The sequence below is a fragment of the Trypanosoma theileri genome (genome assembly GCF_002087225.1).
Source record: "Trypanosoma theileri isolate Edinburgh chromosome Unknown TM35_Tth_63_V1, whole genome shotgun sequence".
NCBI lineage: Eukaryota > Euglenozoa > Kinetoplastea > Trypanosomatida > Trypanosomatidae > Trypanosoma > Trypanosoma theileri.
In genome coordinates this window covers 33,517-48,393 of record NW_021639905.1, presented here as the reverse complement: position 1 = coordinate 48,393, position 14,877 = coordinate 33,517, and the positions used below count along the sequence as shown (strand labels likewise).

The 14,877-nt window shown below is 42.5% G+C and overlaps 3 protein-coding genes across 3 annotated transcripts; all 3 read right to left on the bottom strand.

Annotated features, from left to right (window-relative positions):
* Positions 1-173: 173 nt before the first annotated feature.
* On the bottom strand, positions 174-12,299 carry TM35_000631180 (uncharacterized protein; the record flags this gene model as incomplete). Its single annotated transcript, XM_029031033.1, has 1 exon — positions 174-12,299. The coding sequence occupies one exon, from the start codon at positions 12,297-12,299 to the stop codon at positions 174-176; it is 12,126 nt and encodes a 4,041-aa protein (XP_028877684.1).
* Positions 12,300-12,973: 674 nt separating this feature from the next.
* Positions 12,974-13,534, bottom strand: TM35_000631170 (uncharacterized protein; the record flags this gene model as incomplete). The annotated part of the gene is made up of 1 exon (XM_029031032.1): positions 12,974-13,534. One exon carries the CDS (start codon positions 13,532-13,534, stop codon positions 12,974-12,976), a length of 561 nt encoding a protein of 186 aa, XP_028877683.1.
* A 266-nt stretch (positions 13,535-13,800) lies between these two features.
* On the bottom strand, positions 13,801-14,766 carry TM35_000631160 (uncharacterized protein; the record flags this gene model as incomplete). The annotated part of the gene is made up of 1 exon (XM_029031031.1): positions 13,801-14,766. One exon carries the CDS (start codon positions 14,764-14,766, stop codon positions 13,801-13,803), a length of 966 nt encoding a protein of 321 aa, XP_028877682.1.
* Between the last annotated feature and the right edge of the window lie 111 nt (positions 14,767-14,877).

The following is a 14,877-nucleotide window of genomic DNA, read 5'->3' as shown; positions in this document are numbered from 1 at the left end:
CAACCAGAGAAAGAAAAGAAAAAACAAAAAATAGAAAAGAATAAAAAAGAAACAAGGATGTAAAAGATCACCCAAAATCAAAAAAAAAAAATATCTTTCATTCTTATTTATTATCAAAAAAAAAAAAAAAAGAATGAATAACAGCAAGGATAACTCTCAAACAATATTCTCTTTTAACTCACATTCGTTCTTTCTTTTTCATAAAGGTGGTTCAAAAGGGCTTCCATTTTATCGCACAGTTTCACATGAATAATATACGGCAACATTTTCTCTGATATACCAAGCCAATTAAGAATGACATCGATATTAACTGCAACGTCACCCCCAAAACGTAAATGAGGTGAAAATTTTACGTTTTTTAGTGCTTTTAGGCGTCTCTCATCTACGGGTTTTGTCTCGACATCTTGCTTGACTGTTTTACTTTCATTATCATCAGCAGCAACGACTTTTTCTCTTTCATTAGGCCATAAATGATCAACTTCACCAAAATGTTGAAAAACCTCGGCATTACTTTTTGCAGTAAAGGAGCGGGCGAGCTGAATCATTTCTTGAAAATCTTGGAAACGTGGGTTCCCAGTCCAAGGGTGTGCCTGATCCAAACTCAGCACAAACCCCACCTCACTTTCTCCTATCTTTTGTCTAGAGTAAAATTCAAACTTATTGGGCCCGCGGAAACCTAGAATAAGTACCTTAACGGAACCAGGTCGGAAAAGCTCTACATTTTCCGCATCAAGTACTAGCATCTTTTTTATCACACTTCTACCTTCACTTGGACACTCCGCAAAGGAAAGTGTTGCCCGGGGAAAAACTGCTACGAGACTACTTAAGGTATTCATACCTTTTGGGGCATTTCCCAACAATAAAGTCGTCTGTTCCACTTTGATTTCGAATTGGCCGCATGGAATGCGTGTAAGGGGATTCCCCATAAAAAGAATACACATATTGCTCTTGCTGTTATCAATTTCTTTGGATACAGTACTTACATTGGCTTTCCTGTCGCCATCACTCAAAGCATTAGCAGCACCAGCAGTTTCAGGAAAGTCTGAGAGAAGATTTGCACTCTTGTCCACTCCAGTGGAATTGCGGTGATCCAGAACCCACTCAACACCGCGAACAACGTCTTTCATCTTCTCTGTTAACGAAGTTTTTATTCCCTGTACACCACTATCAATAAGTTTTTCCGCTGTCACCTTCTGTTGGGCTGCGACAATCTCGCTAAAAATCCTAATGGTGCTGAGAAATGCCGGGACGGTGCTTGGAGTTATCAATACATTACCTCTTCTTAGAAACATTTCTGCATGGACTGTGGCACTGTCCTCCTCTCCAACACCATCCATAGCATTTCCAGAGAACTCCCCAACATGACACTCAAACACATCCTTGAGCTGCCTCTCCTTAAACATTATATGTAGTTTTTGTGTACACATTGCCTGACGGAATGTTCGTCCTCCAGGTGAGCGCGTTAACACTTTCACACCATCCGCATTTTCTATTAAAAATCCTTTTAGAAAGCCATTTTCAAGGCTTGCTGCGCCAGAAAGAACACCTTCGGAGCGTAACATGAAGGATCTCACAGCCAAGTCAAAACATACCTTGCGGCAAGCGTGATTAGCGGTTTTTGTGGACTGTAACGCAAAGTTAATACCACCAAGTGATGCTTGCTGAGCGTTGCCCGAACCAAGATCAATACGTACCTTGCTGTGCGAAGCTGTAAGTACAACCATAAGCGTCTCCTCTACAATAATCTTCTGTAATGAAGCCATACGTCGCTGTATAACAGGGTTTTTACTCACATTTTCTTTAATTATATGAGCTCCGCGGGCGAACATTTGACGAATGCTGTGAAGCGACGCGTACAAGGTTCTGTGCCAAAGTTCCTGAACAATAAAGAGTTGTGACAAGTGTGTTGCGTGCAGTGTAATACTCAACTCCGTACCACCTGAACCACTCGGAGGAATGCACACAGAGAAATTCATCAACGACCATGTTTTGCGATGGCGACTACGACGACGAAGTGCAGCGCACATCTCCAATTCCGGGAGATCCATTTCAAATGATTTCACCTCTAACTTCGCCTGACACTCCACCCGCAAACGACGTACGCAGAGAAAGAATGACACCACTGGAGGCGTGGCCGCTGGTGTGTTGACAAACCGCACTGAGTGTTTTCCTAATACCCGTTTCACAAAGAAATCAAGACTTCCACCACGTTCCTCTAAAAATAGTGAGAGGCCAACTGTTGAGACAGGTTCTGTTGTCAACACAAGACGAAATCCAGTTAGGCGTATATGAATACTCATAAAACTGCTTTTCTTAGTGTCAACTTTCTGAATTGGTCCCAATTTTGAAGGGCTCAACAAACGTGTCGGCAAGGACCAAGACCGTTGGTGTCCTCGGTGTCGTCGTATAGCACTAACATTACTTGAGTTTGCACGAATTTGAGCCATTCCAGCAGCAAAGGCACGTGGTAACGGCAACGCCACATCAGCAATAGGTGAATGCAAAGAAAGTATACTATTGGTGATATCCTTCTCCCATTCTTTCACAATAGCGAGGATCTTACCTGTACGTTCACTCTTATCACGATCATATACTGCCATCCATTCTTCAATCTCTTGCGCAAGTGAGAGTATTGAAGGACCAATTTCCACGGTATTTGCCCGAATTTCCACACGAATGATCGTTTGCTCCTCATCACTCATATTACCACCCAATGTTACTACGACCCGCGCGGTAATGTCAGGAATTGGTATTGTAAGAAGTGCCGCCATGGGACTTCCTCCTAGAGATACACCGCCACCAGCAGCAGTATTAGTAGTAGTAGCAGGGGGAGAAGGTAAAGTATTCTCACTTTTATCCGAAGCAATAGAGAACCTCACACGTCTCCGATTTAAGCGTGTGTTTTTACTCGTCAGATCCTCCCCTGTTTGCGAAGATACAGGGGCCCCTGTAGTAGAATCCTTTTGGACAGAGTAAATGATCACTTCACCACGATCAATTCGTGCTGTCACGTCAAAGGAGTATAATAATGGGGTCTTTTTATCTATCGATTTCGTTTCTTCTAATAAAGCCACTGGGTCAACATAAAAATCCGACTCTACACTTACTCCTCTTACGGTTGCTGACGATACTGTGGTGGTGATAGTGCCATCACTCGTCGCGTTAGATGCTGCATGTTGTTGGGGAAAAGGAGGGAATGCTTTTAATGGTATTTCCTGAATAAGCTGGCTAAGAATACTCACAAAACGTGTTGAAAGAGTGACTCTGGGGGCACTCATTTCTGCAGTGGCACCTATCTTCACCTCATTCCCTTGCTTAGTAATATGAAGCGGAATATCAATAGAGTTCAAATATAACTTTGACAAAGAGTAACGATACTCCTTACGATCGGAGCTAGTGAGGGTACCGAGGCCTCCAAGTATATGTGTTGTACCAAGCAATTCTCTTGCTGAAGAGTCGGATTTAATAGGTGAACCATCACTAAAGTACAAGTGTGCATCATCCAGTGCAAAGCGAGCCGTAAACTTTAACTTATTCGCAGATTTCATTGCTGCCTCCTCTAGAAATCCACTGGAATTGTCGTTATTTACCATTGATGGAATCACAGGCACGCATCGTTGCGTCTTAAGAAGTCCACATATAAATGTAATTTTTTCCACCTTCATCTTTAATGCCATAGTGGGAATAAATTTCTTGCGGTTCAGCACAGGATCACCACGTCCATTCACATATACGTCTGGTAATTCTTCCAAAATGCTGCGATATGCGGCATCCCCGAAGGGTATAACGACGAGAAAATTTGACACTGTTGCAACAAACTTACTATCAGAAGTGGCATTAAAAAGATCTTCCTCCATAGAATCACGAACTGCAGTATCGCTAGAAAAGGATAACGAAGGGCGTCGCTGAAATGTCGAACTGTTCCTTGGTACCATCCCTGCGGTAAGATTTCTGAGCCGTTCAATCCTTAACCGTTCCGACTTTCTCTTAACAGCCTCCATCTGTTTACGCACTCGCACAAGTCGTCGGTACGCCGCTGACTTTGTTAGTTGTCTATGGAACAAACGACCCTCCCGCTGTGCCGCAAACCTAATTTCCTCCACAAGGTATGTGGTCTCATCAATGGATTGCTGTAAGAGTGGAATTAATCCGATTCGAGCAATAATAAGTGGTGAAGTGACTGATATGTTCCATCGTGTGGCAGTACTTCCAAGTCTATTTAACTCACGTAAATCCACAGGAGACACAGGTTTATCCACAAGTAAGTTCTCTAGCACTGCGCGTAGCTCATTTATATCACTTCTACCACTCGAAAGGGAAAATGAGGCTTCAAAAAGACCCCAAATAAAACCGCTCAGTGGACGAACTGTTTGTGGTAACTCACTAGAACGTGCAAAGGCGGGACGGTGCAGTAACAGTGCTGCCTTTGTACTAGGCACAGAGGATTCGCTACGAGTGTACATCGCAGCCTGACGCAACGCAGCTTGTAGTTGATCATAATCATCACGATCCACAAGTGCAACTTGTGCATTAGAGACATTTGCCGCTATATTTGCTTTTCGGTGCTTACCCCAAGAGACCTTATCCGTCGTCACGCTAAGTCTACGTATGGAAAAGCGTAGGTTCGTCATGGATGTAAGGTACGAGATTCTAAGTCCTGCAAGAAGAAACAAAAAGTGATCTTTCAATCCAAGTGATACCTTTGACTGTATTTGTTTTGGTATCTGAAACTTTGTAGGACCTCTGTTTTCTTCTTCTTCTACACTAATTGGATTTAATAATGCCTCACGTACCGCTACAAGTCTTTCCAAAATTAACAACACATGGGTAATAATAATTGGTGACACCTGGATTTCAACACTCTGCATCAAACACGTACCTGTCTGTCTAACTTCATCTTTGGCGTAGATAATATAAACACTTGGCAACTCAACAGCATGGTGCCCTGTTGAAAAGCTTTTGGAAGTCAGTGTGAAGGGATGAAAATGTGTCTTGAGTGCTAAACGCTGGTCGGAAGAGGCAGTTAAAAAGGCTGAAACTAGAGGAATATCCAGTTCCAAAGTAATACCCTGGGGCAAATCATTTTTCACTTGAACATCATGTATCTGCATTGCACAAAACCATGCGTGCATTCTTTTTCCTGGACGACCTGAGAAGGATAAAGAACCCTCATGAGTAGATGTTGCTCGAGCATCTCGCATCGCTTGTAAAATCTTTCTCGCATCCATCCAACCTTGCAACCATTCATGCAGTTGCGGCCGTACTGTCTCAGTAGCCTGGGGACGATATGGTGATGATACCGTAATTTTTCCAACATCTATTTGAAGATTTATTTGCTCTCCTTCACGGCCCACCTTAAAATCTTTCTCTGGATAATCTTTAGGGTCTCGATCATCACTGAAACAAACGTTTTGGCTCGCCTTATGTACGCAAAGAGCAATATTCTTGACAACTGCAATAAAGACACTTGACTCTTCCTGACCTCGAAGCGTATTCATAGTGGTGCTTTCACTACTAGTGGTAGTACCTGGCACAATCACATCGGCAACATACTGAAGGAACATTGTCTCTGCGAAGAAAACAGCGCTACTCTTTAAATGAAGTTGTGGTGTAACAGAGGGAGGAGCGGCGCAACGGCTGTTAGGAGCCCGTTCTCGTGCCCTTTTTGCCAATTGGCGTAACTTTTCCCGAATTCTTTCAGAAATTGCTGCAGTAAGAACATGTGTCTGAACACACTCTCGTGAACTCACATGTTCCGTGCGAGACTCACCACATCCAGTTATCTTTGACCCTTTAAACTGCATGAAATTTAACTCTGAATACAGCATCGATACATCCAGCTGATGTAAAGCGAAGCTTCCCACAAATACAACTCCAATTCCACCACCAGGTGCATTCATTTCAGAAAGATTTAGAAGCTCACAAACAACATTAGACATATGCCGTTGCGAAATTCCTCTATTACTTGGGGGTAGTACACCTAATGACTTCTCTTTCGCTGCACCAAATATATGAAGTAAAGACGGATAACACTTTATTAGTAAAGAGTCCACCTCCCCAATAAAGTTAACCTGTGCGTCTCGCCGTTGTTTTCGATGTCGCTCTGGTGGTAATACGGGGCGGTTGACATCTTCAGCTAAGAATGGGTCACATAATGCAGAGGGAGTTGAAGTAAATGCGGATTCTCTGTTGCCTGCAATATGTATCCCACTCTCACCTTTACCCTTCATTGGTACCTTTGCAAGAAACTTGGCGGAAGGACGCTTTATTTCAATAAAACTCGGACGATTGGTGGAAACCTGCAGGTATTTGCCCTCACGAGTAACGTCAAAAAGTTCGATCCGCACACAGTTGATGGAAGCTACACCTTGTAGGATTAGATTGGCCTCTATACCATAGTCTGTTGATAAAAAAGGGTATTCTGACTGTTGTGCGAGTCTTGGAAACACAAAATCACGCATGCTATTCCCGCGTAGATGGAAAATATTGATTGATTCTTGCAAATCAGAATAAGAAATGCCTTTTTGGTTCTGTGAAAGACGCATTTTTGATAGCTGCTCAAACAATGCCTTCATTGACCATACATAGTGAAAAAAATCACGCGTAATGTGGAAAGCCATGGTGTCTACAGTTATGTGACAACTGCCATTCTGCATGCCTTGCGAAGTGGTACGTCTTCCTCGTCCACAGAATGAGGTGAGATATGCTACAGCAAGAGTATCTTTTTCATCATCATACACAACTCCTGGAATTTTTATGTGTAGATTTCCATGCCGAACTACAGGTTCATACTCCACCTGTGTAATAATAGCCAGGGAAGAGAGAGTGATAGAAGCAGAAATGACAGTTTTCTCAACATTAATAGCAGCGTGCGCTGGAGGAAGAGTTCGTTGCATGACAAACTGAAATGATCGAACGCCAAGCATTGTTGTATAGACTCCATTACAAGTTGTGTTGGGTGCCATATTTTCGGGTGGTACAGGGAGTTCTGTAAGTACTTTGACCTCAATACACGGAAGAATAACACTAATAATTCGAACTGCCGATAACCATCGCTTTTGATGAACACGATTTTTGCTTAGATCCTTCTTATGAATACCCCTTCGTTTTCTATGCTGCGTTTGATGTGTAAACCCCCCGGTGCGATCACACTCACTCACTGTCGGCAAGTTCGTACACGTGGAAGGGGTGTCGGGTGGTCGTTGGTAGTGTCGCACTAGTGCGAGAAATCTCATCTCGGCATCAAAACATATTTTTCGTACAAACTGTGGTGTTACCAGTGCGATCAATGGTGATACAGCCTCTACATGTAAATGCTTTGATGTGGATCCCTCCTGTGAGCGCTTACTATTATCTGTGCGACGGAGCGCCCACACATCCGCCTCTTCATCGTCCTCACTATTGTTATTTCCAGTGTTGTTATTACTACTGCTAACACCAGTTCTTTGAAGAAACAGCTTCTCCTCTTGTGCCATGCGAAACTGCGGTGAACGGTGCGGTTCCATAGCGGCAAAAAATACCGTCGAGGGAATCTCTGCGTTAAAGTACGTCCGATCACGGGGACCTCGAACTCCAGAGAGTGACGGTTTATTGTATTTGAGCCATACATTCTCATCACCTCCAAGCGAGTGTAGAAAGAATGGACGTAGGAACGATGAAAATGATTCAGATGGACGCATCATAAGTCCATCTTTTTCCATATCCAGCGGTACTGATGATGTTTTTTCGTGAGAAACTTGTGTGGTATCAAAAGTGTATTTCGCGAGATGCTTGCTCCCACTACTACTACTACTATCATCATCATCACGAACATCCTCTTCTTTTTCTTCTTCCTCTTCCTCTTCCTCTTCAGAATCGCTCAAATCAGTTGCAGAAACACAAGTTAAAAATCTCTGAGAGGTGTTATTATTAATACCACTAACGGACAGCATAGTATTCTGGTTCACCAATTCTGATGATCCATCAGTGTTATCCCTCGTTACCTCAGTAGCTTGATCTTGCAGAAATGATAACTGATGTTCGAAATTTCTTATTTGTAGAATTGTGCTTTGCTCAATTGAATCTCGTTCTTGCTGTGGCATATCTTCTTCACCCAGTGGTCCATCTTCATACCGTTTACGGAGATATTCCTCTCGCCGGCTCGGTGGTGCTGTTTGTGGTTCAGACATATAACTTCTTCGAACCGGAGTCTCCGGTGTACGTTGGAATTCCGAAGAGAATCCCCGTTGCAAGTCATTCATTTCCACAAATTGACGTTGTTTCTCAAGATGTGCCTCAAGACCACCATCAAATGGATACGCGGTGTATTGCCTTACCCGAAGCGATGTTTCAATGCAGAATACTTCCGAAAAGTCATCACTACTCTTACCAAACTCATTTGAATCCTGTCGGCAAAACCCACGAAGAGCAATAGAACGCACAGCAAGACTCTGTCGGGAGTTGGAATTGGTATCATTCAGTGTTGATGCAGCAAATTGTACACCGTGGGGTAATTGCAACTCCAAGTAACTATCTGGCCCTATTCGTACACACCCAGACCCACGATTAACCGAGGCAAGCGTAGTAACAACGGCGTAATCCTTCTCCTTATCACTCGCCGCAGCAAAAGACTCTAGATACTCATGGAAGCGTGCCGCCACGGACTCAGGCACCAATTCAGAGAAGGGTGTTTGTACAACTGCCCCATCAAGTGCAAGATATCGCTGTAGAGCTTCACGTACATCAGCAGCGACAGCAGCAGTAGATCTTCTCTCCACAATCCCCGGTGAATAAATATTGTTTTCAATAGATTCTAGCTGTGGAATTTGGCCACCTTCAGTGGTCGGCCAAGAGGAATTTCTTCGTGTCCGAACCCCACGTGAGACCAAGTTTTCTGCAGAGTAAGCCGCCATTGTGCGTGCCTTCTCGATTTCCTGCACCATGCGTGCATCTCGCATTGGGAATTGCTCCATAAAGGCAGCGAAGAGTTGTGTGAGCATCGCCACCTGCTCCACCGTCAAGTCAAAGGAGAAACCCTCTACCATTATATCCGTTGCTCCATGGAAGAGGGTACGAAATGGGAGAGGTCCAAAATGTTGAAGCATGCTGAATGTAATATTTCCGCAACAAATAAATGAATCATTCACAATATCATCACCATTTTGATCGAAAAAACGTCCACAAACAGGTGTAAGCGTAATAGTTATATCGTTTGTAATACAATGTCGAATAAGTGAAAAACTGAATTTTCCACAACACAAATTAAGTTTTGGTGATTCCGTTCTCCCAGCTTGAACTGTGACATCGACGTCTAAAATAGTAAGTGTTACACTTATCTCTTGATCATTGCTTCGTGGCTCGTCTTTCTGAATAAAATCATTAAACCGTTGACGTACGTTCTTTGGTAAATCCATCTTGGGTTGAATTTTTGAGAGAGGCCAGAAAAGTTCATCGGGGCGTATAACACATACAGAAGCCCCAAAAAGATTTGACTGTGCATCTAATAGGGCACATATATGTGGTGCCATTACGAAACCACGAAGACCAGTCAAATTAATCTCAATATCAAGATAGTTTGTTAGCTTGGTTTGACCTGTAGTGGGATCCACCGGGTTCTTGTCTTGTGGTACTGTTTGATTTGGTATGTGCACAACTTGTGATCCTTTCAGGGAAAGTTCATCAAGTTGCGCAAATGGTTTGGTTGCATCCACCATTTCGCAAAGTGGGTGTGTGAGAGGAAGAGTCAAGAAAGCTTCAATATCTTGTAGTGACAATTCAAAAGGACGATGTACCTCTGTTAAAGAATTCAGCAGGTACGCATCACTTGGTAATGTCATAAAGAAGTGACCACCATTCTTCACGGAAAAGGTCAAAAAAGTATTGGCGGTATTATCGTTAATGTTCTCGCTAAAAACTACATTTTGCGGATTTGTATTAACATGCAGTCGTGTAACTCCATTAAAAAAAACCTCAAAACGCTTTACATTTGGAATAAACTCCTTCACAAATTGCTTGTACGTGTTATAAATCTCTGTTGAGAGAGGTTCACCATGATACATTTGCGGTACAAACTGCCAGTCGTTGATGAGATCCATAAAAAAAGAGATGTATTCCATATACCACCACGCCTCTCCCTCCCCCAGAGAAGGAAGTATATTCCATAGTTTACGCCCATTGTACGCACGATCATCTAGTCTGTCAATGAATAAATCCAATGTCTGCGCATGTGCAAGCACCGTGCTGCTCTCCTGAATGGCGTTGGTCGCCATCCATATATTCTTCGCACTGAAGAGGCTTTCATATACTTGCTTCTTCTCGCCCTGCAAGAGAAATTGTGGCTTCTGTATATATTGAGAACCCCGTCCAAGTGTTAGAAATATAACCCCTTTACGACCAGAATCACGAATACCAAACGGCGGCGATGGCGCTGGGCTCTTGCGTTTAAACGGTATGATTAGAGATGTATCACACAGAAACTCCACAAATATGTCAAATCCCGCAAGTGGACGTGGTTGACCCAACTCAAATTTCAGTGGCTCGAGTGGCATGTATGTTGTGGGATAAAAAAACTCTTTCAGTTTCATAAGAGAGTAGTGTGACCAGGGCCCGTAGCTCAACTCCGGGGCATCAATGAGAACTTCAAGGCCAATGTGTGGCAACTGGGAGCGACGACTCACATCTTCACCCGCATAAACATTAGTCACATCACGGTAAAAAACAATATGTACTGTGGATTTCTCCTTACCATTAAGAATCATACCATAATTTCGAATCAAAGAAGAAGAGTCGTCTAGAGTTGGACCATGCATTTCATTCGGTGAGGTCCCTCTAAACATGAGTACAAACGAATCACGCCATGTATTATTCTGCTCTTGTTGTGGGGCAATATTGCTACTCTCCTTCTCGTTTTTCATGGAACACCAACGTGCATTCGCGTCTTCCAGTGTCATCTCTGCAACGAAACGGTAGAGATCTATGCTTGGCAGTCCATCTTGAGTCAAGTAGGTGCGACCCTCACCACGTTTGAAACCAATGTGCATAAAATACGGATGTGGTGCTCCAGCACCACCAATATCAACGTAACTCGCAAACAATTCAACTTCGATAAATTGAATGAAATCGTAAAAACGCTCAAAAAGAGACTTTTTTTGTTTTAATTGTCGCTGTTGTTCTTGTGCCTTTAGTTTTGCATCTTCATCATAGATGTTGTCATCATTACCCAAACGTTCACTATGCCCTCGCCGCACCTCTTCCGCTCTAAGAGAGTCACCTTCTTCATCTGTCATAAAACGGCTCATAATACTTCGTAGTGCCCATCCATGTAAACTGTTTCTATGAGTTGATTGTTCTTCTTGTGTTGGAGTTGAACCTTCGGATGACAATTTTTTGTAATTCCATGTGGCATTATAAAGACTTAGACCCATTCCATTTAAATGTACACGAACCTTACCACGTTTCTGCGGAATTTGCACGGCGTCCACATCAAACAGTCTTGTTTCCCCAGTGTCTTCTTCTTCCTCTTCATCATCTTCCATTGGGGAGAACATCGGTTCCATGTTTGTGGAAGAGTAAAGTGGGGCATCACCAAATGTGCGGGTTTCTTCTTGATTAGACTGAGCAGTATTTCTATTGTTGTTGTTGATGTTATTGCTACCTCTATTGCTATTATTATTACTATTATTATTATTACTATTATTATTATTATTACTATGATTAGAGACGTCGTAGTGATTATTGCTGACTCCACTACCTGCAGCTGCACTCACATCTCTAGTATCAAGCTCAACACAACTTGAACTGCTTGAACGATCACCAGTCGTAACAGTGATCGGTGAGGCATTCTCTTCCGTTTCCCTATCTAGTCGCACCCGCACTTTGCGTCCATTTTGCACGACCTCCACAATTACACCATGCACCCATTGCAACTTCACCACCGCACGACACCGCATGCCTTTGAGATCTTCACTCACCATGAAATCTCGTATGGACGTCCAAGAGACATCTTTCCACCATGTATCCCAAAATACAAATGAGACGTACCCGTCAACGACACGGAGTGACAAGTTCTCGTCTTGATAAAAGAGATCCTGAATGAACAGGCGGCAACTTAGAGGAGCAATGAAAATTCCCCCAAGTCTAATTCGTGATGTAGATGGAAGGATACAGTAACGCAGAAATAACTGAACAGCAAGGCCAAAAGCCTTGTGCACGTACAGCATCAGAACAAGACAGCATGCAAAGAGAAATATAACAGAAAAAAGAAGCCTCAAAAAAATCTCCACATTGGAAGCCGTCGTGGTAGACGGTTCATTATGTATCATCTCTCTCTCTTTTTTCTCTTCGTATAAGAGAATATAGTAGATCGATCCGTACAAAAAAAAAAATGTATGTATGTATATGTATAAAAGTATATATGTATGTATATAAAAGTATATATGTATATGTTTAAAAGTATATATGTATATTTGTGCAATTATAAATATGTATGTTTCCAAATATGTAAAAGAAAAGAAAAAGAAAACAAAAAAAAAAAAAAAAGAGAGGGCAGCGGAGGCCTTGGCTAAATAGACACCTTGAGATGAGTTTATAGACGAAAACTCACCAACAATGTCAACTCCGCTGCTCTAACGTCAATATAGCTATGAAGAAAATATGGTGTTCCAAGCAAACCAAAAATAGCACAAGGGAAAGGAGGGGGAAAAAGTTATTCCCTAAGTGTGTGTATATATGCGATCCCTAACACACAACGCCTACCTTACTAGACAGAAAAAGTGAAAGAAGATGGAAAAGAGAAAAAAAAGGAAGAAAGAGAATTAAAGAAAAAATACAAAAAAAAAAAAAAAAAACACAAGAACTAGCAGCAATAAGGTCAATAAAACTCTCATATCTTACGTATCATTATTATTTTTTTTTTTTATAACCCCTAAGGGAAAAAATCAAGACAACAACAATAACGACACCAACAATATTAACAATTAGCAACAAATCCAGAGGCTCATACATTATCTGAATCATCATCATCATCATCACAGGAGAATCGATTTGAACCACTTTTATTGGTTACAAGTGTCTTCGCCTGTTGTACTTCTTCTTCTGCCTTCGCCGACTGCATATCCGCAAAACGGTCTTGCAAAGTCTTGGGCTTTCCATTCTCTCCTTCCATCGCAGCTCGTGCTCTCTTGCGGAACGCGGTTGAGTTCGGAAGTACTCCCGTTTTCGCAAGTTGTATTTTTGTCTCTTGAGCAGTCTTTGTAAAGGACCCACCGCGACGCTGTACACTAGAGTAAAACAGCATTTGTTCCTGTTGAGGACCAGACACAGAGGCTCTCACTACAGATGCCGAATGCAATCCTCGCTGTGGTAAAGATGCTTGAAAAGGTGAAATAAATGCAGCCGGAACAGTATCATCCTGTACAATGGTTGGCTGCCTTACATGCGTTCTGTTACGCTCAGTCCTGTTATGTGGATTTTGATTACTTCTGCAGCCGAGAACACTACCTTTACGAGAGTTCGAATTACGATGCTGCTTCGCATTCACACCATCCTGTCTTCTCATTGAAGTTTCCACTACTTGTTCACAACCAATAAAAAGAAAAAGAGAAATAAAAAAAAATATATATATATATAAACGAGTTCATAAGAAACCAAAAAACTCAAGTGATATCGGTTTTGGGGGAAAACCTCTTTATAAGATTCCTTACATATAAACTTGAACGTTTTCTAACCCTACATTCGGTCAGATATTTGTTTTCTTTTTCTTTTTTTTGTTCTCTCTTGATATACATTAATGAAAGAAGATCTGATATTTGTGATGAGAGATCTTCATTCTTTTTCTTCTTCTTGTTGCATTACAGGTGGCAACTGAAACATATATAACTTTGAACACCCAGTCGCCTCATTCGCCTCTAATGCGTAGAGCGTTTCTCCTCGAGCGTCTAATTTAATCGCACGAAGACACGTACTTGGTGTACGCACAACACCCTTCACCTCACCATCTCTCCCAAATACCGTTATAAGACCCTTCTCCGTCTCTGTAGATCCATCAACAACAGCACCACTGGAAGGCACTTTCACAGCCACAGTATCATACTGGGCGACGAAAACCGTATTATCACGTGGACTAACAGTGATAGCTGTTGGACCCATACCGCCCTGCAATTGGGCAAAGACATTCCCTACATAATACGTCCCTCGTCGTACAAAGCGTAAAACGCGATTGGATCCCTGTTCACAGACGTACACATTATTATCACGTGCAATAGCGATACTTGATGGACGAATTAGTCCGCGTGCACAAAGTGGAACAACCTGACTACGGCCTTGTAGTGTTCTGTACACCGCGCCTAATGGATCAGCAAAGGATGAGTCACCCTCCGCTCCGGCGTCTGTAAAGAACAACTCACCATCAGGTGCAAACGCCAATGCTGTGGGGCCAATAAATGGTTTTCCCTCAAAACTGTTTAGATAGCGTACAATAGTATACCCGACACCATTTTCTTCTTCTTCCTGTTTCTCTTCCTTCGTTTCATCCTCCCCGTTGGTTTCGGATGGTTCTAACTTGAGAATGGCATTCTCAGTGCGATCAGTGATGTATACATCACCGGTCTGCGGGTCAATAGCGATATCGTGTGGTGAAGCCTCTGTAGACATGATTGGAAGCATACTGTTACTCTCCTTATGAAAGCGAAAGAGCTCACCACTGCACGCGCAGATGGCAAACACATTATCGTGTGGATCTAGTGCTAACCCTGTCAAGAGACGGTCGGGTAACTCAGCCACAAGTTCCATCAAGAAGAGCCGTTACTGATACCCCTACAAGCTTTTTCGTTTTTTAATTATTTTTTTTTTCGTTTCCTTCTTCTTTTCACGTGTGGTGCTTTAACCACGTCGCTCGCTTTC